Below are 27,396 nucleotides of genomic sequence, written 5' to 3' on the forward strand. Positions count from 1 at the left end.
AGGGGTTTATCATAAGTATTTTTATCGAGTTGAGGTGCCAAATTAGGATAAATGAGTTTTAATATCGGCTGTAAAATCTGATCGGCCCTCCACTTCCAACCAAGAGGTTGTGAGTTCGAGTCACCCCAAGAGCAAGGTGGGGAGTTCTTGGAGGGAGGGAGCCGAGGGTCTATCGGAAACAGCCTCTCTACCTCAGGGTAGAGGTAAGGTCTGCGTACACACTACCCTCCCCAGACCCCACTAATGGGATTATACTGGGTTGTTTTTGTTGTTGTTGTTGTGGTAAAATCTGATCGGTCATTCTGCCTATTCAAATGCATGTTTGTGAAATAGCCACATAGACTTTCCGTATATCAACCTTAAAAATAGAGGCAAATCCATTATACTCAAATTTCATGCTTCTAACCATATGGTCAAATCCATGACACCAGCCACCTTTAATAGACCGCAATGCCCTGCATATAGATTGGCTAGATATCCAGAAATCAAAACCATGGTTCTAGACCAAGCATGAGACGCAGCAAATATCAAGTAATCATACTTAAACCTACAAAAGAAAGTGCAAATCATGAACAAAGTAGGAAATTAACCGCTAAGGAACCAAAACAGAATAGTTCCGCCTATTCAGAACTAAAAAAGAGCCTACTAATAAAATGGGAAAACTACATAGTATAAATGCTTTAAAAAAATAGATGAATTAACCCAAATAGCCGCCCACTTAATCTCATAAATTAGAAATAGCCGGCCGACAGATGTATAATATGTATATAATTCATGTGTAATATATGTATAACTGCGTATAATCAATTTATAATCTATATATACCGACTAAAAAAAGTAAACTTTGAATTTGACCGGCTATTTGTGTAACAATCTCAAAATAATTGCCGGTAAATAGTACATTTTTTTATATATTAATATATAATATATGAAAAAATAAGAACATACAAAAAATGTACATATTTAAATCAATGCATATTTTTAATATATTGGCTAGCAGATGCAATTAATTTAGGCTGACCGATCAAATGAGTAACTTGCCCTACTAAAATCCCGATATTTGCAACAAGTGAGTTCTACGCATAAACAATTAAACATCATAAATTCCAGAACAGAAAGATATGGGTACACCTTTTGCCTGCTGATTAATATTATATATAATGTTAAATGTAGAATAAAAACCATCAGCCTCAATTCTACCTGCCATTTTTATTCATGGGGGGGGCTGATCAGGTATAAACCTTTTACAACGACGGGACAAAGGCTTAATCAGAACAACTGCCTATACAGAAACTCGTTTTGCTATATGAAATATTACAAGAAACAATTTAATATTTGTATACCCTAACTGTATAGTTTCCTAGCTTCAATCTAACTGCAATGTAACACATGCATAATCAATTCATTACTGCCTCTATACCCGTCCAAGAACGTTTTCACAACATTGGAATACATAATCATAGTCACAATTGTTGTGTAATTTAATAGACCTTTGCCAACTACCGGCTAAAAGGAATGTCATTTTGGTTCGCCTTCCCGCTCATCGGTCTTAATTGAACGGAGCTCCCACTTGCCTTCACCATCAATCAACCGTAATTCCACAGAATGGAATGGAATTAAAGCAGGGCGCTGAGGAAAAACATTGCCAGGAAATAGTTGAATAAGTTTTGGAGTGGTAGCGCTATAAGAAAGAACAATGAGAATAAGAGGACCAGATGCCAACCTGTGAGGATGTAACAACAGTAATGCCAGCATCTGTAGCAAGCCTATAAAGGTGTTCTTCAACATCAACACTAGTAGCACTGCGAATGGAAGGGGAAACGGCAGGTCAGGTATAGAAAAGCTTTCGCAAAATTGGAAGACACTGAGCTCCTGGTTTACTTACTTGGTACATTCGTCAAGGATTCCAAACCGTGGCTTGTGAAAAAATAAGCGTGCCTTGACATAAGTAGAAATCCGGATAAGTTAGCAACAAAACATGAATATTACATTTCAGAATATAGTTGTTGGGTCAACAAGCAATTAGAGCACAATTTGAGCTCACCATTCCTAATCGCTGTTGTTCCCCAAGGGATAAAATGTCTTCCCAGTTCTGGTTGGCATCCCAGCCACCTTCTCTTTCTAAAAGGTAAACTAATTTCACGTTCTCGAGAATTGTTTGCAGATGTGAATCCAAAATGTTAGCAGACCCTAGAGGTTTCTGACCTGTATTCACAAGATAAGTCAATGAGAAGGCAATTACGTTGGCATCAAAACCGGTACCTGCTAAAACAATGAGAACTGGAACACAAGCAAAAGCCACCCATGCTTAAAAGTAAAAATAGAAATTTGTGCCAAATGCCGAAAATAGTATTGGTATATGTATATTTTCACAGAAATTTGAGCTTTTTCTGTCTTCCACCTATTCCTATTAATCCAATTTTTTGTTGTTCAATAATCTATAAAGCACAGACACCGGATTTATGGCCTGATACCGGAGGCTAACATCAACAAAAATATGACCTTTTGTTAAATGCGTTACAGATTCGAGACCAAAGTGAGATGATCAGTAATTTACTTAATTTTCAATTACATCTTGCTCTGTTTTCTTAAGAGTTGCTACTTGGTTGCTCGACCCACTTATTCTATACCGGCGGGTTTTCCGAGCAATGCCATGAAAGAGGAGAAACACATATACAAACTTGGATGGTTCAAAACCAACGTCATCTCCATTTCTGAATGTCTTTTACATAATAATAACTCCAACTCCTATTAGTTAACAGCTACAAACAGAGTTTTTGCAACTGCTAAAGGAAAACCAAGTATGAAATCACAAGAACTTTTATACCCCTTTGGAAAACCACAACAAACTTGTATGCATACCCCTGAAACAGTCCTCCACATTGGGATCCTTTTTTAAATAAAACAAGTGACATTAACAGAGCTCCATGTCAAAATAAATTATTGTACCACCTATATACATCGGGAAAAGTTATAAAATCACATAACCACGTCAATTAGAAATCTCCGCTTCCCTATGTTAGCTGTATGATTTTCAACTAGTTTACCTCAAGTACAGATTGTACACAGACTAGCAGCAAGCCAATTCATAATCAGGGAGGAGGAATACAATATAGCCAGAAAAGTACCTTCTTGGAAAGAAGCCAGTACCCTTTTCTCTGCCACTTCACATGAGAGAGGATATATGAGTTGATCCCGTAGGGTTCCTAAGCAGGTATATGGTCGTTGCGGTACATAGAAGATGTCACTTCCCAATTCTGAGTTAAGCGGCTGGCATGGTTTGACTAGTCTTCCACTCACAACTGGCCATAAACCACGAAGCACTCTGAAGATTGAACTCTTTCCACTTCCATTAGGGCCTTCAGAGTGGAAGTAATAAGCAAGTAAGTATCACTCTGTATTAAAGTATAAATCAGGGGTCATTGGGCCACTAACCAGTAACAAGAAGGCTTTTTCCCTGCACTATATCACATGTCAGCTTCCTTGCCAAGGTTTTTTGTCCGGGTGTAATGATGTCCATTTCAGAGAAAGAAATTACATCCTCAGCGGAAGGTGATGAAGAAATGCCCACAGGAACTTCTGCATGCGTACTAGAAACATCAGTACCGTATAACTATACTAACAACAGCAGACTAGTGAAGCAGTTTCAAGCAAAGAGCAATTTGAAAAGGAAAGATAATCATCTCATAAAGTTACCATTTGAATGGTTTTATAAAGTCCTGACCACCGGTGGATATCAGGATTTTTATCAGAAGCAAAAATTAGCGTCAGCTATTTGATTTTTCCTATTTCAGTCTTCTATCTAAAATTCAACTTAATTTGTAACAAACCAGAGAGTAAACAGCAAATTTCTATGTGTAAGCAGAAATTCCAACAATGTATGGCTTCAAACAGATCTATCATATGTACTGGACCACGTCTCTTGCCTTCCGAATCAGGCCAACATAGAGCTTGACCTTGTATAAATGTCATTGAATCTTATAACCAGAGTGAAGCATTTGAAAGTTGCAAGTAACAGAAACAAGAGAAATGAAAATGTCAAAAATCACACCCACCATATTGAGCAGCATCGAGAAACTCTTCCAGCTCAAAAATTCTATTGATACCACCAGAAAGCTCGACAAATTTTTTGTGGAGCTCGAGGATGTCACCAAAAGCTAAAAAGCTCTGAGACACAACAGATGCTAAAAAGCGCAGGGCATGAGCCAGTTCACCTAAGAAACAGGACAAAGAAATAACAAGTGATAATTTGAACACAAAATCACAACAGTATAAGAATACACAAATTCATAACTTGTCTGGCTATCACCTTGAGTTGAAGTCAAAGCCCGGTCGCCCTTGTGCTCCATAGCATACAACAGGCTCAATCCCCAAGTAACATTGTGAGGAAGCTGCTTCGTGATAAACTCATCTATTATGCCAAATAACCATTTCTTCTTGAGAAGCAAAGAAGAGTGATGAAGAAGTTCTTTAAACCTTGCTTCAACCATCTGCCATGCATAACGTGCATCAGTATTGCATAGAGATAACTGGATCGACAAGAAAACCGTAAAACATAACAAAAGCAAGAAATCTTCCATGAATCCTTAATATGATAGTTAAAGAAAGAAAGAAATTTACAAGAACCAGTGTTATTAAAAGCAATTGCTTCATTGCTTAAAGCAATAGAGACACACAAAGACAAGGGGTTGTTGCTTCCAAGGGCGATGCAATGTGACTTCAGAGAAGCGGGTGTTTCAAGCAGCAGATGCAAAGCAATCCAAGTGAGAAGCTGGGCTAGGATTTGGTATTTTACTTTAAAAGAATGTTAAGAAAAGAGTAAAAATATGACCTTCTGCTATTTGAGGTCCAGGGCTCTCACCAGGTACTCTTCATTATTCTCTTTATGTATTTCTCCAGTGATTCTTCTATAATACTTTTATGCATCTCTTGATTTGCTTCTTATTCTTCTCTTTCTTTTTCACAGTCTTTCCTTTTTTTCTTCTAGTACGCCAGACCTATTCAACTACTGTCCTTTTCACTAGTTTTTTCTTTTTCCTTAAGATACAGCTAAGCAAAACCCTTCTCTTTCCTTCCTCAGCTCACCTCCCCTTGTAGTTAAGTATATATATAGTATATATTAAGAAATCAGGGCAATAAAGTTCAATTTCATATCGATGTCCTTGACCTGAAGTTTATCCATGCCCTTCATAATGATCAGATAGTTAAAGTTTTACAAATTACTAATATCAGTCAAAGGTGAAGTCTTCCAGTCAGTGCATCATGTACCTGTTCAATAGAAGATCAGAAATTTCTGGAACTCAAAACCTCCCCAAATTTTTATAAGGATCACATTTTCTTGGACAAAACAGAGGTGACTGGATCACATGGATTAGTTTTATGGTATTCTCGATCATGATGGCCCCTAGTTCGAGCTAGTCATTCCTTAAATGCTCTTTGACCCTAGTTCGAGTTAGTCATTACTCATTAGTTCTAACCTATTTTGTTGTTGCAGACTTTGCAGGTCTAGAATAAAAACAGCAAAGAACTACTCCAAACCCCTAGGATATGTACTGGATAGATACCACACCAATACATGTCTTCTACACTTCAGTTCCTCAATCCACTTCCTGGCCTTTTAAGTTTTACCCGTATTACCGATAAATCCAGACATGAGGAAGGTAGTCCTTGTACGTAATATCTTAGCCACATTTTGGCCAACAGTTACTTTTTAAAAGAACAGTGGAGGTCTTGATGTAATTTGTAGCACTTGATACAAAGAGATGACAACTTCTTAAAACTGGACAGTTGATTTACCCCTTTTGATTTCCAGATAGGATTGATGAATTGGAAGAAATTTACTGTACTAGCAAACTTCTAGCATGTCACATAGGAAAATGATCACCTAAATGTATATGCATGTATACAAATAAAAGACAAATGTAAATCTATATCATATTTCTGTAAGGTTGCGCTGCAGATAAAAATAATGCTGCTAAATAATGTTACCTCTTTCTCACGAGTACCACCTCCAAAGAAAGCAACAGACTCAGCATGTGTCCGCAACCTTTCATGCATGAACCTGATAACAGATATTCAGGTTTAACAGTAGCCTATCCAAACACAATAGAGCAAGCAAGTAACTAAAACATCATGTAACCTGAAAGTTCCTTCAAGCTGTTGTTCTCGACTCGCCAGGTCACCGAAGTCAGGAGTAACACATCTCAGGAAACCCAGACCCAATAACATGTAAGCATATAATATAGCAACTCCTCTCTGGCCAGTTAGCAGTTTCATTCTCCAAGTGAACCTGCATTTCATTAGTACTTCTCTAAAGCCTTGAAAACATAGTGTTAAAACACCAGGTTAACACCAACCAGCGAACTTACCATAGAATGTCAACTGTTGGCTTCACCATTCCAGTTACCAGACTAGACAAGTCAGCGGTAAGCTTCTCCAGATCCTGAGTTAATCTCTGATCCGCGTCCATGTTGACACCCGCCATGTTAAATACCTACAATCCATCCTTCAAAATTATTTCTCCAAGATATTTGAATATTAAATCAGAGTTCTGCTTGAGAAGTGAAGGATAGTACTTCAACATTAGTTATCCTTTGATCAAGGATGACGAAAAAATATTATGATCAAAGAAGTTGCAACTGTTATACAAGAAGTTGTCCTACTATTCAACAACAACATCAACATACCCAAGTCTTATCCCACACCGTGAGCTCTGGGAAGGGTAGTGTGTACGCAGACCTTACCCCTACCATGTCTGGGGAGATCCTAAACCTTCCACATGGTAGTGTGTCCTAGTATTCAAGCAAATGAAAAACCAGCATGCAACAGGACCAAAATAGACAAGCTGTTAAAGATTTGTCCATGTTGGCTTTTCAATGTTAAATTCGACTTCCAGCATTCTAGATAAATTCATAAACGTCAAGGAGATCCTAAACCTTCCACATGGTAGTTTTTCATGTAGTTGAATTTTGTTTTTTAATTTTCATAGAAGTTAAGAAATATAGTCATAAAAATGCTGACCAAAGCCCCGGTTGACCTCTAAAAGTGAGACTTATCCAACAATTTTAGAACAAATGGAGTAGCATAAAAAATAATCCATTTAAGATTCCCTTATGAGTAAGAGTGAAAGATATTCAAGTGTTGAACTTTCACCAAAGGCATAGGAAAGCATAGGGTTTGCTGAACAGCACATCCAAGATGCCTTTATGAGTAAGACAGTGAATGATAATGACGCAACAGTGTAATGTGACAGAACTAAAGAGTAATAATATCTCGCCGAACAATTTAGGTACCTTATAGTATGCATTCTTTCTTAAGTAGTTCTTCAACAAGTGCTTGGTCAAACGGATCCTCCATCCAAGTGCCAATGTCGCTGTCAAGTTCCTGTATGAGAGGAGGAAGAAATGTTTGATCTCAACGAAGAAAGGACAAAGATCAACAAAGAACATACACAACAAAAATGCCAATATGAAATAAAACGGTCTAAAACACTGCAAGATTCAGAGGCAGATAATAGCAAACAATAAATGGCACTAAATGAAATGATAGAACAGAGTTTGCCCACACAATAAGCAACCAAAGCAGCAATCTATTGAAACTTAAATCTACCGAACAGAAATTTCATTTAGAGGAGCTAAAGTACATAAACCACATCAAGTCCAACCTTTCTAGCATCCTGAATCAGCATACAAAGAGATATCTTATGCTGCTTGGCTATAATGGTATCTAGTTGTCCACACTATTAACCCAAAGTCGAGAAAAAAGGTTCCAGGATAATGTTGGGGAAAAACCACCTGCTGAATTGTCTCTTCAATTCTTGTTCTCTTTAAAAAATAAAATTAATAAACATATAACCTTGTCAAAGATAACATCACTATATACATAAAACAAAAAACAGATATAGGTTAACTATAGCATTTGAACCAGGAGTGTAGTTAGACTAAGATGTAGTCTGTTTGAACCTCAGAATTAGTCTGCATGTTATTTATGTGTGTTATTCATCAAATAGAACACTGGAAACTAATCTTACTTCCTGGAAAAAAGAATTAGTGTCTGTATGTTATTTATGTGCGAACATTCATCAAATAGAACACTGGAATTAATCTTACTTCATTGAAAAGGAATACGTTTTTGATCTTATGGAGCTCTAAACACAAATTCGATGTACACAGAATCGACGATATATGTATCCGAGAATACTTTCCTTTTGTGCATCGCTTCAAAGGTTGGACTCCTAATAGCTCTTTATAATAACTGAATCATGGTTTTGTTGATCGGGGAAAGAGACCTAGTTACCTAAGTTCTATTTTTTCTGTCGAGTCTTCCAGGTATAAATTTTAAAACTAGTTGATGCAAGCATGTTTCAAGTAAGGAAGGTGTGTAGTCTTTCCAGATTTAAAAATTCACCTTAGAGACGGCGCAATAAAAGAGGATGCAGCACTCTGAAGGACACTAACACCAATCAAACGTAGGAAGGCCACCTTATCCTGCTCCAGCACAAATTTCACAGTTGTTCCTATATAAACAGATGTATTATAAAGAGTCCAGTGAAATCCTTCACTCCAGATTAATTAGAATAACAATTAAAAGAGAAAATAGAGAAGTACCATTTAAAGAGGCAATGCGATCAGAAACCCACGTTCTGGACACCACGAGTAAAGCGACCGCAAGGAATTGTGCCCCCTGTTTATCTAGCAGTGTGGGTACCTAAAACAAGCACCAGAGCTATAAGAAGCAAGTGAAGAAGATGGTTCTCAATAACATTAACTCCCTCCACACAGATATAGTGACCAGCTCCTTATTTAAAAAAAAGTGATCAGCTCTTTACAAAACAAAACAAAAAAAAACAAAAAAAAAAAAAAAAGATAGTGATCAGATTTATTTCAGAGTAATTAATCTTGACTTTGGACACAGTTAAATATAAATTTACATCATAACTCACGACTTACTAGTCGCACCCACTCAAACCCGCCTTACCATTTTCTAACCATACAATTACTTTTCCACAATGCTTTTTAAGCCAAACTCAGTAAATGTTACATGTAAATCGCAATAGAATAACTTGTCCTTGTGTAAAAAGTTTATAGGATTTATTTTGTTTTGATTTGACAACAAATGAAAAGCAAAGAATTGTGAGAGCAAATTGGAAACTGACCAACTAAAAAGGACCAAGCTAGCTGTCATAGTAGCACAACACTCACCAGAATCTTAGACATGGCTGCAATTCTCAGTGGAAGTATCCTTGGAACACTCTTAAGCTGTGGAAAGACAGGCAAAGGGGAAACATCAGCTTCAGATGGAGATGCCGATATTAACTCCGAAAAATACAATTCGGCCTCTGACTTGGAGAATTCAGTGCCCTGTAGGTGATGCCAAATAGAAGAGTTAGTTGAAGTAGAAATAGTCTCTGGAAACAAGCTTGAGCAGCATATGAGTATTCCAAACCTTTTTTGCATTTGCAAATGCACGTTGTACAGTCATTGCATCACTTTGGCGATCTGTTTCAGAATCCTGGTTTTTATTGAACTCAGAGTCAGTGAGACTAGGAGCATCTGCCCTGGAGATTTTGTAGAACAAACAAGTAATAAGTATCTGCTTTCGCTAAGAACATGTGTTAAAAGATTTATTACTTCAGCTTCGTACCTCTTATAGTGAACTCTCCAGCCCCCTTCACCATCCAAGGACAAGACGACATCATGAAATGCAACCAGAGCAGGGCGGTGAGAAATGGTGATACATGATGTTCCCATCGCTCTTACTTTTGAACAAAAGCGTTCCTCCATATCGGTTGTCACAGCACTGGTACATTCATCCAGAATGGCAAATTTTGGTTTATGGTAGAAAAGTCTAGCCATCCCCAATCTTTGCTGCTCTCCCAGAGATAATTCATCACCCCAGTTTACCTCCTTTTCAGGAGGATAGCGATCCAGAAGATACTCAAGATCAACCTAGCATGTCAATGAAGAATTTACCGCATTAAACCAAAATGAATGACATTAGCAGTTCCAATCCATGAATACATGATAGATTAGTAATAGGTAAGTGAATGTGTAGGTTGCAGAGATTAATTATGGGAACTTACATTTTTAAGAAGTTCAACCATACCACTTCGTGTGAGTGGTTCAACCTCTTGATCAGCAGTCAAAGGATATATAATCTGGTCACGTAGTGTTCCGATAGCTGTATATGGACGTTGGGGCACATAAAAGATCTCCTTATTCAGATCAGAACCAACTCCAGGCTTTACAATATGGCCAGACACAAGTGGCCAAAGGCCACCCAGGACTCGAAAAAGTGAGCTTTTGCCGCTACCATTTGGACCTTCAAAATGAAACCAGCAAACTCTGAGAATTAAATTCTATGCACCCCTATGTCCGAAAAAATTATTCTGAAGAACCTGTCCCCAAAACTTTTGTCCCCCATGCTCTAACATAAAATTTAAATAGCTAAAAGTTTGTTCACCATGTTCCGACATTCTTTTTTGATAAATTAATAAAATTTTATTAATGAAAAGCGCAAAACAACCGTGTACAGGTACGATGGCAAAAAGTAGAAAACCTTACAAAAAGATATGGTTTCTACAAAAGCCACAGAATCTTCTATATAAATAGGAATGGCACTCCTCCAGCTCAAGTGTATAAAATCATTATCTACTCCTTCATATCTCCCTCCATACTGTCCCACATTAGTCCTATTTCACCATGTTCCAACATAACAGTTAAGAATCTCTATCCTTTTAGCCATGCCTTAGATTGGGAAGAATTAGTCACACTAAGTAGGATTATATGCTTGTAATTATGTAATTTTCCTATTTTGGATATTTGCAAACTGTAATTAATTTCCAGAGCATGAGGGCATGATCAAGTGAAAATTTTCCAAAAAATGATTTTTTTTCTTTTCTTTAATAGCACAGTAGAATAGCTAGAAATATTTTCTTTCCAAATAACAAAACAAAGACATCTCAGAGGAAAAATTACATTTGTGGCAAACCCACATGAAAAATGCTCCCACCATTATGACAGATCAAAAAATGTTTATTTGCCTAAAAACTGACCGCATACAGCGCACCAATAATGTCCAACATATCCAAAGCATGACAGTTGCAGAGAAATGCAAATGTTAACATAGATGTGAGGTCGTACACAACTAGACAAGATTAGAAATGACAATATTCGACACAATGCGCAAATAGCACATATAGGGAATAAATTAAGAGAAAGTCGGTTGAGATGGTTTGATCATGTCCTACGTTAACCTCCAATGCATAGGTTGAAACCATGGTGCTTGAAGGTTAACAAAGGGATGAGGCATACCTAAAATCACATAGAAGTAAGTTGCCTCAAAAGACCTATCTTGTGGGATCCGTGCAGACTTAGCAAGAAATAAAGCACAATGGTTGAGAAAGATCCACAATGGTTACTAGCAAAAGAAGCGGTTCTAATACAAGATAATCTAATTAAGAGAGGTTTCCACTTGTGCTCTAGATGTTACTTATGTGGAGAGGAGGCGGAGACAATCAGTCATCTGTTTTTGCATTGCAAATTCACAGTTCAAATATGGAGGATTTTTATCAGTTTTAGGGGAATTTTATGGGCAATGCCGGGAAGAATTCTTGATGTTTTAGCTTGCTGGAATAAAAAGGGCTGCCTTTCTAGTTATAAAGAGAGATGGAGAATTGTCCCGGCGTGCATATGGTGGACAATTTGGGAAGAGAGAAATCAGAGATGTTTTGAAGACAAATCCAGAAACATCCAGAAGACGAAGATGAAATGTCTAGCTCTCTTCTATTTTTGGTGTAAAGGAAAGTTTTTGGAGGATCATGAATCCATTTTTGATGTGCTAGATTTCTTGTGAGAAGAACAAGGATTATAAGTGTTTTAATTTCCTTTTTTGGGCACTCATTTTGTAATTATGGGTGACTTCACAAATTTAGTGAAGTCTATATATTAATATACAAATATGTTACCTTCTCAAAAAAAAAAATCAATTAGCTAGGACCTAGGATTGAGGAATCATGTTAGTACGCGTACTTTAGGTCAAATGTGCCAAATTGCCAATAAACAATATAAATAATTTTTAGTGTTAGAGAACCTAAAATTTTTAACATTAGATTGAGACGAGCCTAAATGGAGCGACACAGATAGTGAGAGTTTATATAACCGACCCCAACTAGCTTGGGATTGATTCATAGTAGTTGTTGATCCCTGAAAATTCGAGTGTTCGACAATCAACACAAGGACAATTCATCTCCATAACACCACATTTTAATCTAATGAAGGTAAGGGAGAAAGGAGATAAAATGAGTTTTTTGCTCCTAGGAGGGTCTAGCCTCCCTCAGTAGTTAGTTAGAATATGAAGGATACAATAGATTCCCTCTTTCCTGTCCAATTTGAGAGTAGTTGAAAAGATGTGGTGGAGTGCGCACCCATGCACTACTAATTCCTGTCAGGTAATTGGCATTTGGCCTCCATCTACAGTTGAGGATATTTCGCAACTCGGCCTAATGACTACATGAGAACCTTTAGTTCTTCTCTGACATAACTGAGCCAAAAGCACCGTGCTCTGAGCACAAAGTGAGCAGTCAATCAAAAGAAAATATATAAGAACGTTAACATACCTGTTATCAAAAGATTAGACCCTGATTCAACCCTTAGGGTCAAGTCCTCTACCAAAACATTACCAGTTGGAGTAACTACCTGAAAGCGCCAAAGATCTAGGATCACAGCCCAAATATGGATGGTACTAAAATCAAAACAAAGAGATGATCTATCACCTTAACCCCATCGAACTCAATGAAATTTGCCTCAGTAACGTAATTGCTACTCCCGTTAGAGTGCATGGAAGAGGCATTGCGTCCACCTAATTCTCTAGAAATAATCATGAGCTCATGAATACGATCTGCATAGCCACTGCAAATACCAAAATCAATTCAGAAAAAGATACAGGATTATCTCAAGTATACAGTAGAAATGCAAATGAAAATGTGTAGTACAACTCTAGTACACCAATAATAATAAGATAGTAACTAGTGTTGCTCAATCTCTACTTTACACGTTATTAGAGCTAGAGCCAGAACCGTGATGTTAGGCTACCAAGATTGTGCACCCCCCCCCCCCCATGTTACATCATGCACTGGCGTGCATGAGAATTTATAGGCTATAGTTCTCTTATTTGGCCTTGGACAATCCTCACTACTTGAACTAGTTATTGGGTTGAGTCCATACAAGGCCAATGTTCTTAACAAAAAAGGAGAAGCAAAAATAGTATCTTCCAGTGACTACAACAAAGATTTGCAGCTAAGAAATAGTATTCACAAATTGATAAACTAATAATCTCCATTGAATCAATGGAAACAAATCTAGCAGTCTTTCATTCATCTATCGTTCATCTTATTGCTGATAAGAGTTGCACATCTTAAATGGGTTCATTGCTATCAATCTATCATCGATGAGTAATAAAAGAGCTGGAAAGTTTATCGTGTCATATCCCTCGTATGTATCTTTATTTTTTTCCTTTAGTTCCTGGTTATCTACAATGCCTGGTTCTGTAACAAGAGTGAAGCTCAAGAAAGATGCAGAACCGTAGGCCTCAATTAGATAATCTTGCTATGTAGATAGGGGACTTCATTGTGGCTGCAGCAATACACATGCAGTTAACAAAGAAGCAAGAGATGCAAAAAGCAATTATATAATGCCAGGCTAAATCACTTAGCAAATTTAATTCGATAGAGAATTTGAAAGGTGTATGTGGTCTTGCATTGAAAAGGCAATAAAGCAATACCTTAGACGATTAAGTCGTCTTGAACTAATGGCAAGGGTTCCCAATGCCTGGAATAAGGATATTATGACACTGGTGTGATATCTCAAGTTACTCAACATCTCTGCTCGTCCCAATGTAGATGCCTCAGGTCTCAAATCGCCAGAGAAGAAGGGCTCAATAATCAGGACAACAGCAACTGTAGCACCAAGATACTTGTGCAGGAAATCCTGAATCATCCCAAACCACCAGTGATCATGAAGAACAACCTTCATATGCCGAACCAGACTCTTAAACTTGTGCTGAATGTGGAAGTCTTCTCTGGTTTCACCGCCATAAAATGCAATGCTTTCTGCATGGGTCCTTAATCGTGAGTGAAGCTGCCTGTATTCCCCTTCCAGCTGCTGTTCTTTTGACATTAGTTTCCCAAATGGAGGTGAGAAGTTTCTAACAATAACCCCTGCCCCCAAAACATATGCCTGGAAAATAACATCACTTGAGAAAACCCACTAGACAAAAGAGTTGCAAATTGATATTTTCAGAACAGAAAATAGGAATTAACCATAAATAGGCATTTGAAGAAATCAACAATCATATGTTAAAGGTTGAAGAGTTGGAATAATTTAACAAAATAATTACCAAAATCCAGAAAAGATACTTCGGACTCGCATACGAACACAGACGCCAAGTGTAGAGAAGCCCATCAGTGACAGCTACAAGATCCTCTTGTATAAGATCACTCAGCTCCGAAGAGAACCTGGGTACATCACTTGCAATTCTCTGTTCTGGATTTGTTATCCGACCATCAACATGGGACAGTTTATAGTACACCATATCCTAACATCATAAAGATTTGTTAAACAATGACAATGAACAAACTTCCACTATTTCCTTCCTATCTGGACACACACCACAACAAGTGTTTTGGCAAACAAATTCCAGCACAATTTGTAAGACCATTGTACAATTATACATATATGCCAATTGCCATTAGGAAGCCATCAATGTGATTTCAAATACGAATAGAGCAATGCTATCTTTCCTGCTCTAGAAAGGCTACTTTGAAAAAGTATATTTAATTGAAATGCAGAAAATAGGGTTTTGGTCAAAGCTGCTCTTGCACTCTCATTTCAAATGATAAATAGCCTCTCAGCGCCCCAAAGACCAAATATGAAACACAAAACAAATACTGTCGGAAGACGTCGCGAGTCAATCATTACCTGAAAATATTGTGCATGAATAAGCCTTGTTAAAATATTCCGGAAGCGTAAACTCAAGGTCCCAGTTATATATTTCGAGGTTGAATGCAATGTTGACTGGAGGAAACACAACAAAATATTTTCAAGTATGAGGCGGAAAAACATTGGCACACGTCGGAGGAAGGCAGCACGAAAAAGAAACCCCTGTACTTTTGCCAATCTGTTGCTTACAGCAGTTCGTAGCACCTGCAGATGTTGAAAGGTCAGTTACGTTTATAAAAGAATCAATGATCAAGACAGAGGGTAAGTGGAAAATATCAGATAAGAGCATGCCAGCCAAACATAAGAAAATGTACTTAAAAAAAAAATATGCAAACATGCCTACAATGAGAAAACAAAGAAGAAGTAAACAAAAAGTGGTAAAGCTCATGCGCTCTTCAGAAGTAACTCCAATGGTGAGAAGATGCCAGTGCTGGAGTATTTGCATCTCCTTCTGGTCTGAACTTGATTTCTGATTTCATATGATCAAAAGAGTAACAGAGCCATTATTCAGTTAGTATTTTGCTAGCTCTAACCCAGCCTTACAACTCAGCTCACTGAACTTCAATTTTCTGAACATTAAATGTCCTATAACCAAAGCAGCTTGAATAGAAATACACCAAGCACATTTGCAAAACCACTATGGTAACTTTGGTCCCAACTTTCATCTCTTTAGACCAAAATGCAATTTATAGGCAAGAAAAAGCGGCCTGGAGTAAGGTGATCATGATACCAAGACTCCTCTTATTGTAAAGCCAAACATCTAAAGCAAAAATACCACAATCCAGAGTAGTATCTGCATATGTGATTAACTTGTGAAGTCTTTATAGTGCTCGAGCTTTTTCTTATGTTCTTTTATTAAGACCCAATCTTATGTCTCTCCATTGGAAACTACAGCATACCTCCTAAACATTACTAGATACTCCATATTTATCAGATCCAAGATGCAGTTGAATAGTATAATGTATGTTTTTAGTTAGACAAGAAGTATATGCTTAACTAAAAACTCTTACCACTGTAGCTATCAGAGCCAAAAGATCTCGTGTTCCCATTTTGCCCATTCTAGATAGCAGAATGGCTGCTAAAACTTTTACGGACTTCAAACCTCCTTTCTTTTGCCTGCTTTTCTTCACATTATTACCCTTCCCGGTCATCTTATTTGGCTCCATTTTACTATCATTCAGTCCATTGCATTGAATAGAATCATGCTCCTTGTACGTTCTCCGTGACTGCATGTATGCAGCCGCTGCTCCACCAGCAACAATTACACCCGTTGCAAGCAGCAGAGCTTTCCTGTAAATTGGAGTAAAGCTTTAAGAACACTAGTGCATGTAGGAGCAAATCTATTGATGCTCAGTTTTCAAAACACTGTTGGAAGATAGTAATGCATGTAAGAACATATGAACATGAAGTTGGATCACAGGTTACTTGAATTTCAGTATGGAAAAACCAGAAATAGGTACAGTTAAAAATATCAAATTAAACTACACGCAGCAAATATAAATTCTCACTCTTTTCGTGCAGTGACATATTTACACTTAAATCCTCCCCAGTAATACTATTGAATCTTTTGTTCATTATTTTTTACGTTTGATATCTCTTGTAGATCCTTCTAACTCTTGTAGTTTGCTCCTTTTTCCCTTTCCCCACATTTCCTGAGTGTCTTAACTTCAATTTGTATAACATCTCTCATTTCATTTAATAAATTTTGTTGAATAAGTGACTCCTTTTAGTGAATGTTCTATGCTTTCCTGAACTTTTCCTTTATCCTCATTTTTATTATTACTTATTTTTTTGGGATTAAAATTCATTTTTATTTCTTTAAGCCACAGGTTACTACAAACACCAAAAGGTCTTCGCACGGACTTGCACTTTTGCCTTTTAAAACATTGTTTCATCCTATTGAAGATTTCCGGAAATATCCAGGAAAATCAAGACTTCTGTTCATGAACCCTGCCAGAACTCCCCAACGACAGCATGCCTAGGAAATCCGGCTTCAGAAATTTCTGGAATAGTAATTTTCTATCATAATCAATCAGATGTATGTTTCTTAAAAACAGAAGGTAATCGCTAGTCAGCTTTTCGCATTCTACATCCTATTAAGCCTGACCATAAATCCATTTTGTTAAAACTCTCATTCTAAGCTCTTCATTTTTCGGATCACTGGATGAATTTTGTTGGAAGGAACTTTTACTTGTAAATTTCTATTATGTACACCCTGCTTTTCAAAAGTAAAGTTTTGTTACTTATCAAAAGAAAAGAGATAGAACAATGCACTAATCTCAGCATCTTTTGTGTAATTTTCCGTTTCTTTTTTATATTTCAAAACTAGGCAAGCGTCGACACGTGAAAAAAGATATGAACTAGCAGCACAAAATGGAGAAAGGATCTATACCTCTTAGAAGCCAGAAGGCCTCGCCCATGTTCAGTCAACTGCAGAAGTTGAAGAGAAGGCATTTCTGAAAATAAACCTTCAAGACCAACAGACTTTAGCCGCTAAAAATTCCTGATACCTGTAGGAATAGTGTGTTTATGTTACTAATGTGGGAGACGAAGAAATATAAACTTCAAGGAAATCAGAAGAACAAAAGAATGAAAAGTAGAGGATATTACTGTTTCAGCACAAATATATTGCTCTTGTTATACACTAAATCTAGATATGAAACCACCACCGCATGAAAATGATAGCATATCAAGGAGAAGAAGAAGTTTAAACACCTATATCATCCTTCTGACAGCTTCCCCATCCCTCTCAAATATTTCTAAAAGGGTGTGGGGGGAAGAAGAAAAGAAAAGCAAAAGAAATGCAAAAGAGAATCCAAATATCACCAAATACAGAAATTTGCATGTTTTGATATCCAGCATCCTATTACTGACTAGTTAATAGTTATTAGTGTGCCATGTTGCAGTTATTTACTTTTTGACATTCATGAGTATTTTACAGTGCGAATGTGGTTGATACAGCAAGCTTATAGATAGGGGATATGGCTTTGGATTATTTAAATTAGAAAAGTTCCCTTTGACAGCAAAATTTTGAGATAAACATAATAAAGAATTTTCTTTATCTTTTTTTTTTTAACAAAACGTGATGTCCAGCCCAGCTTAGCTTGCACCTTGACTATTCCACCAAGTACCTGCTACCTTTCATCCTACTTTCACTCTGTTCTATTCCATTTCTTTGCTAGCTCAATAGGACCTAGATTGGTTCAGTTTTGTCTTGATTCTATTCTATCTCTCTCATCTTTACTCTCTGTTGTGTAACCTGCCGGATCTTCAAATTCCAGCAGCTAGTCCAATGGTTTCGTCTTCTTTCCTAATGAAGTTCACCTTTGCTACTCCCTTAGATACCTAGGGTCAGGTTCTTTTTAGCATAGATAGCATACGCACAGATAATTTATCATAAGTATATGTGCAGGTAATTTATCAAATTAATGGGCTACTTCACTAGGACTCGTTCGATTTTCTATAGCAATTCGGTTTATTCTTCTCAATCTTCTTAGCATTGAACTGTGTCAACCGTGACCTCATATGGATCACTAACAGGCAAATGAAAGCATGACGAGATGCATGTACACCAAAGGAATCAAAGTCCTGATCATGTAACTCCTGAAATCTATATGGGACTTTATTCAAGATTCCAACAGATGAAGGTCTATCAAATTAGACCAGTATACACCTTAATGCACGGCAGGAATAAAGAGATCACTTAAAGATGGTGATAGAAAGCTACCTTTCAGAAGTGGCGAAAAAGCTAACCAAGCCCCGTCAAATAAAGAAACCGGTACACGAACATACTTCTTGAAAGGGGATTTTGACGATCTACTTCAGATCATTGGACAAACTACCATGCGTAATATTGTGCAACTTGTTTCCAGCAGAGATCACAGTCTCAAAGCAATTGGACAGCTGTAACTGTAAATTAAAAACTTGGTCTAGTCAAATGAATTGATTCATATACAATAACACATTGAGCACATTGAAGTCAAGACATTAGACATGGAACATTGATGGTTGCCACACAGCGCGGAAGTAGTAGATCAACTAACACCAAGTATGGCCTAAAACGAGTAACAGCTAATAATCATATGAACTTGATCCCATTACAAAATCACAATTCATTTTCGGATCACACATATATTGACAAAATAATATTAAGCAAATTGTTTGTCTCATGCATGCCTTGACTCCTTAGGAGGAAGAAATACTTGATCCAATTCCTGAGCGTAGACCAGCTCCTCATTAGATGATCAACATCATTCCCCAACCCCTGCACTATATTCCTCAGTAATTCGCCCCTCACACTTGGCATCATCATGTAGCATGGGTCTTAGAAACCTCTTTCACCCAAGAATGACCCAAAAATATCATAGCATATATTTTGAGTTGATAACGAAACCAAAATGCAGTTATACAGCAAGCCCTAAGCAACTTTGAGATTACATTCACAAAAATGATGAGATTAAATTGGGTGATTAATCACTAGGTGATTTCTTTCCATCTGTCCAAACCTTGGTGGATAGAGTTATCCGGTACCTATTGCTGGTAGGAGGTATTACGTATCCCGTGGAAATAGTTGAGGTGCGCACAAGTGTCCCGAACACTACGGTTATCAAAAAAACAAGAAGCTGGTATCAAATTTGAATTGATGAGACTTGTTAGATCTAAAGAAAATGCCACTTAATTCAATTGATTGAATAGGGCAACACCGCTGATTGTTTCATTCTTGACAGTTAACTCAAGTCTCAGTCTACCAACAACAACAACAACAACAACAACCCAGTATAATCCCACTAGTGGGGTCTGGGGAGGGTAGTATGTACGCAGACCTTAAAGAGGCTGTTTCCGATAGACCCTCGGCTCCCTCCCTCCAAGGACTCCCCACCTTGCTCTTGGGGTGACTCGAACTCACAACCTCTTGGTTGGAAGTGGAGTGTGCTCACCACTAGAGCAACTCAAGTCTCAGTCTACCATTCTAAAAAAATAATGTTGTGAATCAACGGTACATGGTTTCAAAATCTTCTCCTTTACTCCTTCATTGATGTTGTCTCAACTTCGATATTCTCAATTCCTATTTATCTAAGAAAATTTTGCTCAATGCCAAGAAGTACACTAACTCTTTGGAGTAATTTTGCGATGTAAGATGCAAATAATCCAGAGTTTAAATGTTTTAAGCTTTCACCACCAACTCAACCCCCGTCATTGCTGACACCATCAATATATTATTGAAACTGAAAAGTTGGGCGTGCAGTTTACACATTTAGTAACAGCTTTGTTACCATGAGAAAGCACTAATTAATAAATGTAAGAGCAAACTTTCACCTGACGACAGATTACTTATTATTGTCGAGGAAACAAACAAATAACTTATTAACAAGGCATCACATTCGTGAAAGTTTCAACACAATTCGACAAAGCAAAGATCCTCTGTAAAATATTCCACCTTTAAATTTCAATAAGGATCATATTACCCATATTGTATATTTGCTATCAACTTCCACAAAAAGATTGAATTCCAAACAGAATAGTCGGGGAAGAACTTCATTTATACACCTCTAGTACACACCAGAAATATCCTGCCCTCGGTGTACATTTATATATAAAAGAATTCTCAACCTTGAAAAGGGTCACTTTAAATCAAAATTATTAAAAACAACAACCTACATATAATTCTTTTAAAATTAAAAAGAATCAAAGCAACCAACCTCTTCCTTTTTAAATATCAAAGAAACCATCTTTTTAACTCCCATGTATCAAATTTCCCATTGTTGAACTGTTTCTTGATATTTAATCAAAGATTTCAAAAACACTCACCACAAGCTAAACATATACAGATATACTCCAAGAAAAGATAAACCCACAATCCAATTGTTTTCACTTTATTGAATCCACAATACAGAATCAATAAAAAAAACAGCAGCAAATAAATAAATAAAATAACCTGAAATCTTGAAGCAAGCAAAACTCAGCAGAGACAAGAGCTATCCAATTGACGATTGGCAAAACCATTAAAAACCCAAGATTCTTGAATCAACTGGTCAAGCCCTAGAGTCTTTTATTATACACAAAAAAAAATCTAGTCTTTTTTCTAATAAATAAAATCCAGGAAAAAATAAATGAAAAAGAATAATACAGAGAAGTTGCAACAACCAAGAAGTAACAAACTTCCTCAAACGTTGGGAGTGAGAGAAAAGGGAGAATCAGAGTTCTGTAAGTAATAAATACTACTCCTAGATTGGAGAAGCGTTAAGAAGATGATGATGAGAGAAATAAAAGTGAGGTGGCTTTTCGGATTTCTCAGGGTACTAGTGTTACTAGTTTTTTTTTTTTTTTCACCCTATTGTTTTTTTTTTCTTTTTTGCTAATATTACTCGTACTTGTTAGTGTCCTTTTTATGGAATATTTATTTTTTTAATTAGGTGTGTATGTATATGTTAAAAAAATTATTTTAAGAGATCCAATAGATGATTTACTTTTTTAATAGTAGATTACAATATACTAGTATAATTTGTGAATTACTAAATTGATTTGTTAAATATTTTATAACTGTTGTTGTAGTCATCTTAATCTAATATTGGTGGAAAAAATTTATAAGCTTGAAATTGAAGTTTTTTTTAAGGCAACAAAATCAAGTTAAAACAAAATTACATTAGACGAACATCCATGATCTCTTTTATGTTGCTTTGTTAATTGGAAGTTAAACTTCCTCTTTGTTTTTTTTGGTCAAACACTTTGTACCAAAAATATTTTTTTGTTAACGTTACATAAATTAATTGTCTTTGAGAAAATAAGCGATGAAATTATTTTATTTCTTTCATTTATCGTAGACGGCAAGGGTTATAAGTTATTGGAATTTGAAAATAGAATGTTAGTTTTTATCAAAGAGTAGAAAGAATTCCAAAATATATTGTACTAGTTGATATAAATTAGTAACATTTTTAATGCAAATTTTATAAAGAACACCAATATTAAAAATTTAAAATGACAAGAACACGAATTTCGATAGGAGCCACTATTTTGACTCGGTAACAACTCGACTCTTTCATTGACGACTGAAGTGTAAATTTATTATGGTATCTCAATTTTGAGCAAAAATACAAACTCTTATAAAATACAAAACTTTAAGTAAAATCTAGTTTGTGTTATAAATATATTTTATTATGGATGTTCATTTAGTACTCTCTTGTAAATAAGTTTTTTGAAGAAATTTAGAGCTCGTTTGGATGAGCTTGTTGTAAGTGACTTTTAAGCCAAAAGTCATAAGTTAGGAATTCTAATTTTTAGCTTTTGGCTTATTTTTGTCATTTTAGCTTAAAAATAAGTACTTAAAAACACTTTTTTATTTTATCCAAATACTACAAAATAATTTAAAAGTTATTTTGGCTTAAAAACACTTAAAATAAGCTAATCCAAACGGGCTCTTATCCATATGGAACTTCGCCGTAAATATGTTTATCTATTTAGTACTCTATTGGAAATAAGCCTCCTGAAAAAGTTTATCCTTTTAGTACTCTATTATAGATAAATATTACCCCGTTAGAAGATTATATATATCTGATACAATAGCAGCTTACAGTAGCAACTTACATAGCAGCTTACGAGTACCTTACACAGCAGCTTGTAGTAGCAGCTTACACGGCAGCTTGCAGCAGCAGCTTTCTTTCTTCTATAAATAGATAAGATTTCAGTTTATTATGTATATTAATTTGAAGTTAAATAATATATCAATATTTTTCTATATTTGTCTTCAATTTCTTTACTTTACTGTCCTTATTTTATAACAGAAGTTACTTTTGATAAATATGAAAAAATAGAGTAAACGCAAGTGGGAACATGGGGGACTGAAACGGGAAGGTAATTGCCTCGTTAGGCGTAATGCTGATATTTGGTTCAAAGGATATGACGAAAGCAATGATTTGCTGGCTCTATTGTGCTTACGTGTGACGTATGAAGAATTGTATATATTTTTTTTATCATCTAGTATTGGGTAAAATTATTATAATTTCCATCTAATTTTACTTTAATAATTAATTTCTCCCTCCAACTTTAAAAATAACATATACTCTTCCTCCTATCTTAATTAACCTTTTTAAATATCTATCTCACCCTCTTGATCTTCAAACTTTATCTTTATTTTTAATATAACATTATTATTTTAATCTATGTTAAAGACTTATTTTTTAGAATAAATTTTATTTTATTATTTTAAGTAAAAATAAGAATAAATAATATAAAGAACAAGTAAAATAAAAAAATTTAGTTAAAAATAATTTGCTCTTATAGAATTTGAATAATAGCAATCAAAACTAAAAAATATATTTATGCAATTGAGAATAAAAGAGAGCGATAATTTTATATATATTTAATGCGTTATAATACAAAAATAATAATTATTAAGTATAGAAATATGTTTTTTAAAAGTCATGAAAGATTAGCCGTTTATATTTCTAATGAGTTTTAAGTTAAAAATCATTCACATATGACAATCAAATCAAAATTGTGTGCGCAATAAAGAATAAAAGAGACAGAAAAATTTAAATATATATTTTATGTGTGTTATATGAAAATAGTAATCAAAATATTTATTATTACTATAGTTATACTTTAAATGGACTCAAATTACAATTTAAGTTACGATGACATTGGTGAAAGCATGTCATGTTTAATATAACTAGTATCTATGAACGTGTGTACGTTAATAATGTCATGTGATGATTTAAATATTTATTGATATGAAAGAACAATAAAATTTAATTAATGAGAGAAATTTTATGTATAATAATACAACAATCATCTAAATACCGAAAATATTATTACATTAGTATAATACATGAATTTAAAATAAAAGGACATCATCAAAAGTTACACAAATGATCAATTTTGTCATGTTAGTTAGATAATTATATGTTATAGTTTAAAAGTATTTAATGTGATGGTATCTTAACGAACACTCCTTTGTGGACAATATTTTTTTTTGTGTATGTTTCCTCCTAATGCGTTGGTTGCTCTGCCTTAACCAAAACTCTTGTGGTCGATCTTGATATCCCTCTTGAAAGTGCAACATATAATTGTTCGTGCAAGAAAATATATTTGCGGTAAATATAGTCCAATATTTAGGATGTTTGTCCTTGTGCTTTATTTATTATATTTGCAAAACATACACATACTAAAAAATATTTTCACACAAATTTAAAAGGACATTCCTGAGTCTCGAAAGACGAAAGTTGAATTCAGGAAAAATAATATACTTAGAAGCACATTAATCAGTATCATAATTTTTGCATGTATGACGTCATTGTCAAAACTTCTATATACCATATGTGTGCCATTACATAAGTTATTCGACGTATTTAAGTTTTTCAGTAGCATGACGGACATATGTTTCTTCAAAATTAACCTATTTACAATAGAAGATCAATTTTAACTTAGTCTATTCTATATACGGTGACACTAACATGCATAAAAAATAAGAAACTTGACAACAAACATGTATGGCAGAAGGCCATTTGGTATTAAAGTATTTAAGTATTCTTCTTGGTAGTAATTATTAGTATCATTTTATGCTGAGTCAAAAACTGAAAAATATTTTATTTTTACTATAAAATTTTGCAATCAACTTTTATTTAGTCGATCAATATATTCATTTCTTCTAGCTAAAATATCTTTTTAATTCTATCATGCGATTTGCACAAATTGCGTTTTTAATCTAATAATAGAAATACTTCTATTATTAAATGCACTACTATTACCATTGGGATTGATAAATGTCACGACCCGACAATCCCACCTTCAGGACCGTGATGGCGCCTAACATTTCACTTGCTATGCAAGCCAACGTTAGAATAAATTTTAGCCATTTTTAACCGTTCAAACGAAAAGATAATAACTCAACCAAATATCTGAAATAAATATGAAATAGAAATTTCCTACATTCCCAAAACCGGTAGTACAAGTCTTAAGCTCCACAGAGTTTGCTAGAAAATCTCTAAATACAATTGTTATAGAAAAGAATCAAACAGTGCAAGGAAAATATCAGAAGGTGACTCTGAGACATGCGAATGCGACAACAGGTGTACTTTGAGTCTCCATCGAAATGCCCGATCAAATAACAGGAATATCAACAACTCCGAGTAACCTGGATCTGCACAAAAATATGCAGAAGAGTAGCATGAGTACACCACAGCGGTACCCAATAAGTACCAAGCCTAACCTCGGTAGAGTAGTGACGAGGCCAGGTCAAGACACCTACCACACATATAAACCTGTACAAAATATTACATAAATATAACAAGGAAAGAATATCATTGTAAGGCCAATAATAAAAAACTTTCCAATTCAAATCAACAATTAGAACAATGAGAACACGGATGACAACGAGAAAACAATCAAATAATTAAACAACAACATAGTCAGAGCACAAACGACATATGAATGGGTTTAAGTAAGGAATCATATGACAAATCAATCGATTATATTATTTATAATGCATGTATTTCAACATAAATTACCAGAGGTATCACTCTTCAAAACCTCAAATCATGATTCACAACTTCCAATTCTTACACATGTGACATCTTGTGCCCCCTCCCCCCCATCTTTCCGAATCACTTTTGCACGATAAAATCCTCGTGCTACCATGTGTATAGTTTCCGTATCAATATCAACCAAGATGACCAATGAATAATATAAACATACTTAAATACAATTTCCAAATTGAATACAGTGAAGCGTCAAATGAGTTATTGAACCAATTTAGGATTCAAATAAGGTAAAATAGTAGAGAGGTTGTGCAAATAGAATACCAATTTAGTTTAGTTTAGAAATATATGAGATCCAATAAAAATACTGCACTTATACCAAATAAGACATTCAATGAAGTTTTAACGAGATAAATATGGGATTTATTAAAGTAAAATGAAATAACAATTTTTCACACAAATTACGCGACGATAAGATAATGAGAAAGTTGAGGTATCAATTAAAGTAAAAATATAATCTCCAATTAATTTAGTAAATTTGCGAATAAGATATGAGTTTTATTTTTAAAAGACACACATTTGGAACAACTTGAAAAAAATACTTTCATTTACCTCCACTAAATTCTCAGCAACTTAACATAACACATAAGTGTAACGACCCGACCGGTCGTTTCGAGAGTTATAACTCTGTTTCTCCCATTTTTGCTTCTTTTTGTGTTCTTCAGCTATATTATGATATGTCGGATTAGTTGGTTCGGGTCCGGAGTGGATTCGGAGTGAATTGAGACACTTAGTAGAAGCTTAAATTAGAAAAGTCAACTGGATGTTGACTTATGTGTAAACAATCTCGGATTTGAATTTTGATGGTTCCGTTAGGTGATTTTGGACTTAGGAGTGCGTCCGGAACGTGATATGGAGGTCCGTGGTGGAATTTGGCTTGAATTGGCGAAGGTTAGAATTTTGGCGAATTTGGCCGGTAGTGAAAATTTTGATATCAGGGTCGGATTGGATTTTCGGAAGTTGGAGTAGGTTCGTGGTGTCATTTCAAACTTGTTTGCAAAATTTGAGGTCATTTAGACGTGATTTGTTATGTTTCGACATCGTTTGTAGAATTTAGAAATTTTAAAGTTCATTAGGCTTGAATCCGTGCATAATCCGTGTTTTTGATATTGTTCGACGTGATTTGAAGGCTCGACTAAGTTCGTATGGTGTTTTAGGATTGGTTGGTATGTTTGGTTGAGGTCCCGGGCTTTAGGGTTTTATAACTTTTGTTGGATTTCGAGACGTGGGCCCCGGGGGCGGGTTTGAGCCAATTTTGAATTTTTGGTCTAAATTGGTAGTTTTTCTTGTGGAATTCATTCCTTTAGCATAAATTGACGGTATTGTACTGATTGTGAATAGATTCGGAGCATTGGAAAGGCGAATCGAGGGGCAAGAGCATCGTGGAGTAGGGATTTGATCGGTTTGAGGTAAGTAACGATTGTAAATCTGGTCCTGAGGGTATGAAACCCCACAATTTTGTATCATTTTACTTTTTGTAGGTGGCGCACATGCTAGGTGACGGATATGTGGGCGTGCACCGTTGGGGATTGTGACTTGGTCCGTCCCGTATCAACTGTAAAGTTGAATATTCTGTTGAAACTGTATGATTCTTATGTGTTTTAGAAAGAATTTCTGTAAGTCAGGCCGGATGCCATGTTTAGGCCTTATGCCAGTATTGTTTGGACCCTTAGAGGTCTTTTCGTGCTATCCTCTCATTGTTTTTGATTAAAAATTTATACTCAGTCATGTTTATACATATTTACAACATAACTCAGTCTCTATTACTCTATTTCGATGCATTATATAAATGTTTTTTGGGCTGAATACTTTGTTTTCTGAGAGCCCGAGAGATTGGAGAGGTTTATGACTGAGTAAGGCCGAGGGCC

The 27,396-nt window shown here is 35.6% G+C and overlaps 1 protein-coding gene across 1 annotated transcript; it reads right to left on the bottom strand.

The window, feature by feature from the left end:
• Window positions 1-1,132: 1,132 nt before the first annotated feature.
• On the bottom strand, window positions 1,133-21,329 carry LOC107801433 (ABC transporter D family member 1). The gene is made up of 27 exons (XM_016624761.2): window positions 20,932-21,329; window positions 18,724-18,905; window positions 17,389-17,506; window positions 16,007-16,286; window positions 14,976-15,200; window positions 14,395-14,592; window positions 13,780-14,234; window positions 12,773-12,908; window positions 12,617-12,695; window positions 10,082-10,320; window positions 9,643-9,947; window positions 9,445-9,556; window positions 9,201-9,359; window positions 8,607-8,706; window positions 8,407-8,515; window positions 7,293-7,383; window positions 6,369-6,493; window positions 6,140-6,289; window positions 5,989-6,061; window positions 4,310-4,490; window positions 4,056-4,214; window positions 3,436-3,579; window positions 3,129-3,359; window positions 2,045-2,205; window positions 1,886-1,938; window positions 1,724-1,802; window positions 1,133-1,629 (listed from the first exon to the last, which is right to left on the bottom strand). Exons 3-27 carry the CDS (start codon window positions 17,448-17,450, stop codon window positions 1,519-1,521), a joined length of 4,017 nt encoding a protein of 1,338 aa, XP_016480247.1. The 5' UTR covers window positions 17,451-17,506; window positions 18,724-18,905; window positions 20,932-21,329; the 3' UTR covers window positions 1,133-1,518.
• Between the last annotated feature and the right edge of the window lie 6,067 nt (window positions 21,330-27,396).

Source organism: Nicotiana tabacum, chromosome 13 (genome assembly GCF_000715075.1).
Source record: "Nicotiana tabacum cultivar K326 chromosome 13, ASM71507v2, whole genome shotgun sequence".
Classification (NCBI taxonomy): Eukaryota; Viridiplantae; Streptophyta; class Magnoliopsida; order Solanales; family Solanaceae; genus Nicotiana; species Nicotiana tabacum.

Bases quoted from the DNA above. Each gene is read 5' to 3' on its own strand.
- LOC107801433 (XM_016624761.2), bottom strand. From the start codon at position 17,450: ATGCCTTCTCTTCAACTTCTGCAGTTGACTGAACATGGGCGAGGCCTT. The intron at 8,707-9,200 runs GTGAGTGTTGTG...TGCTTGTTTTAG, and splicing joins CAGCCATGTCTAAGATTCTG to GTACCCACACTGCTAGATAA. The intron at 6,062-6,139 runs GTTACATGATGT...ATCTGTTATCAG, and splicing joins CAGCTTGAAGGAACTTTCAG to GTTCATGCATGAAAGGTTGC.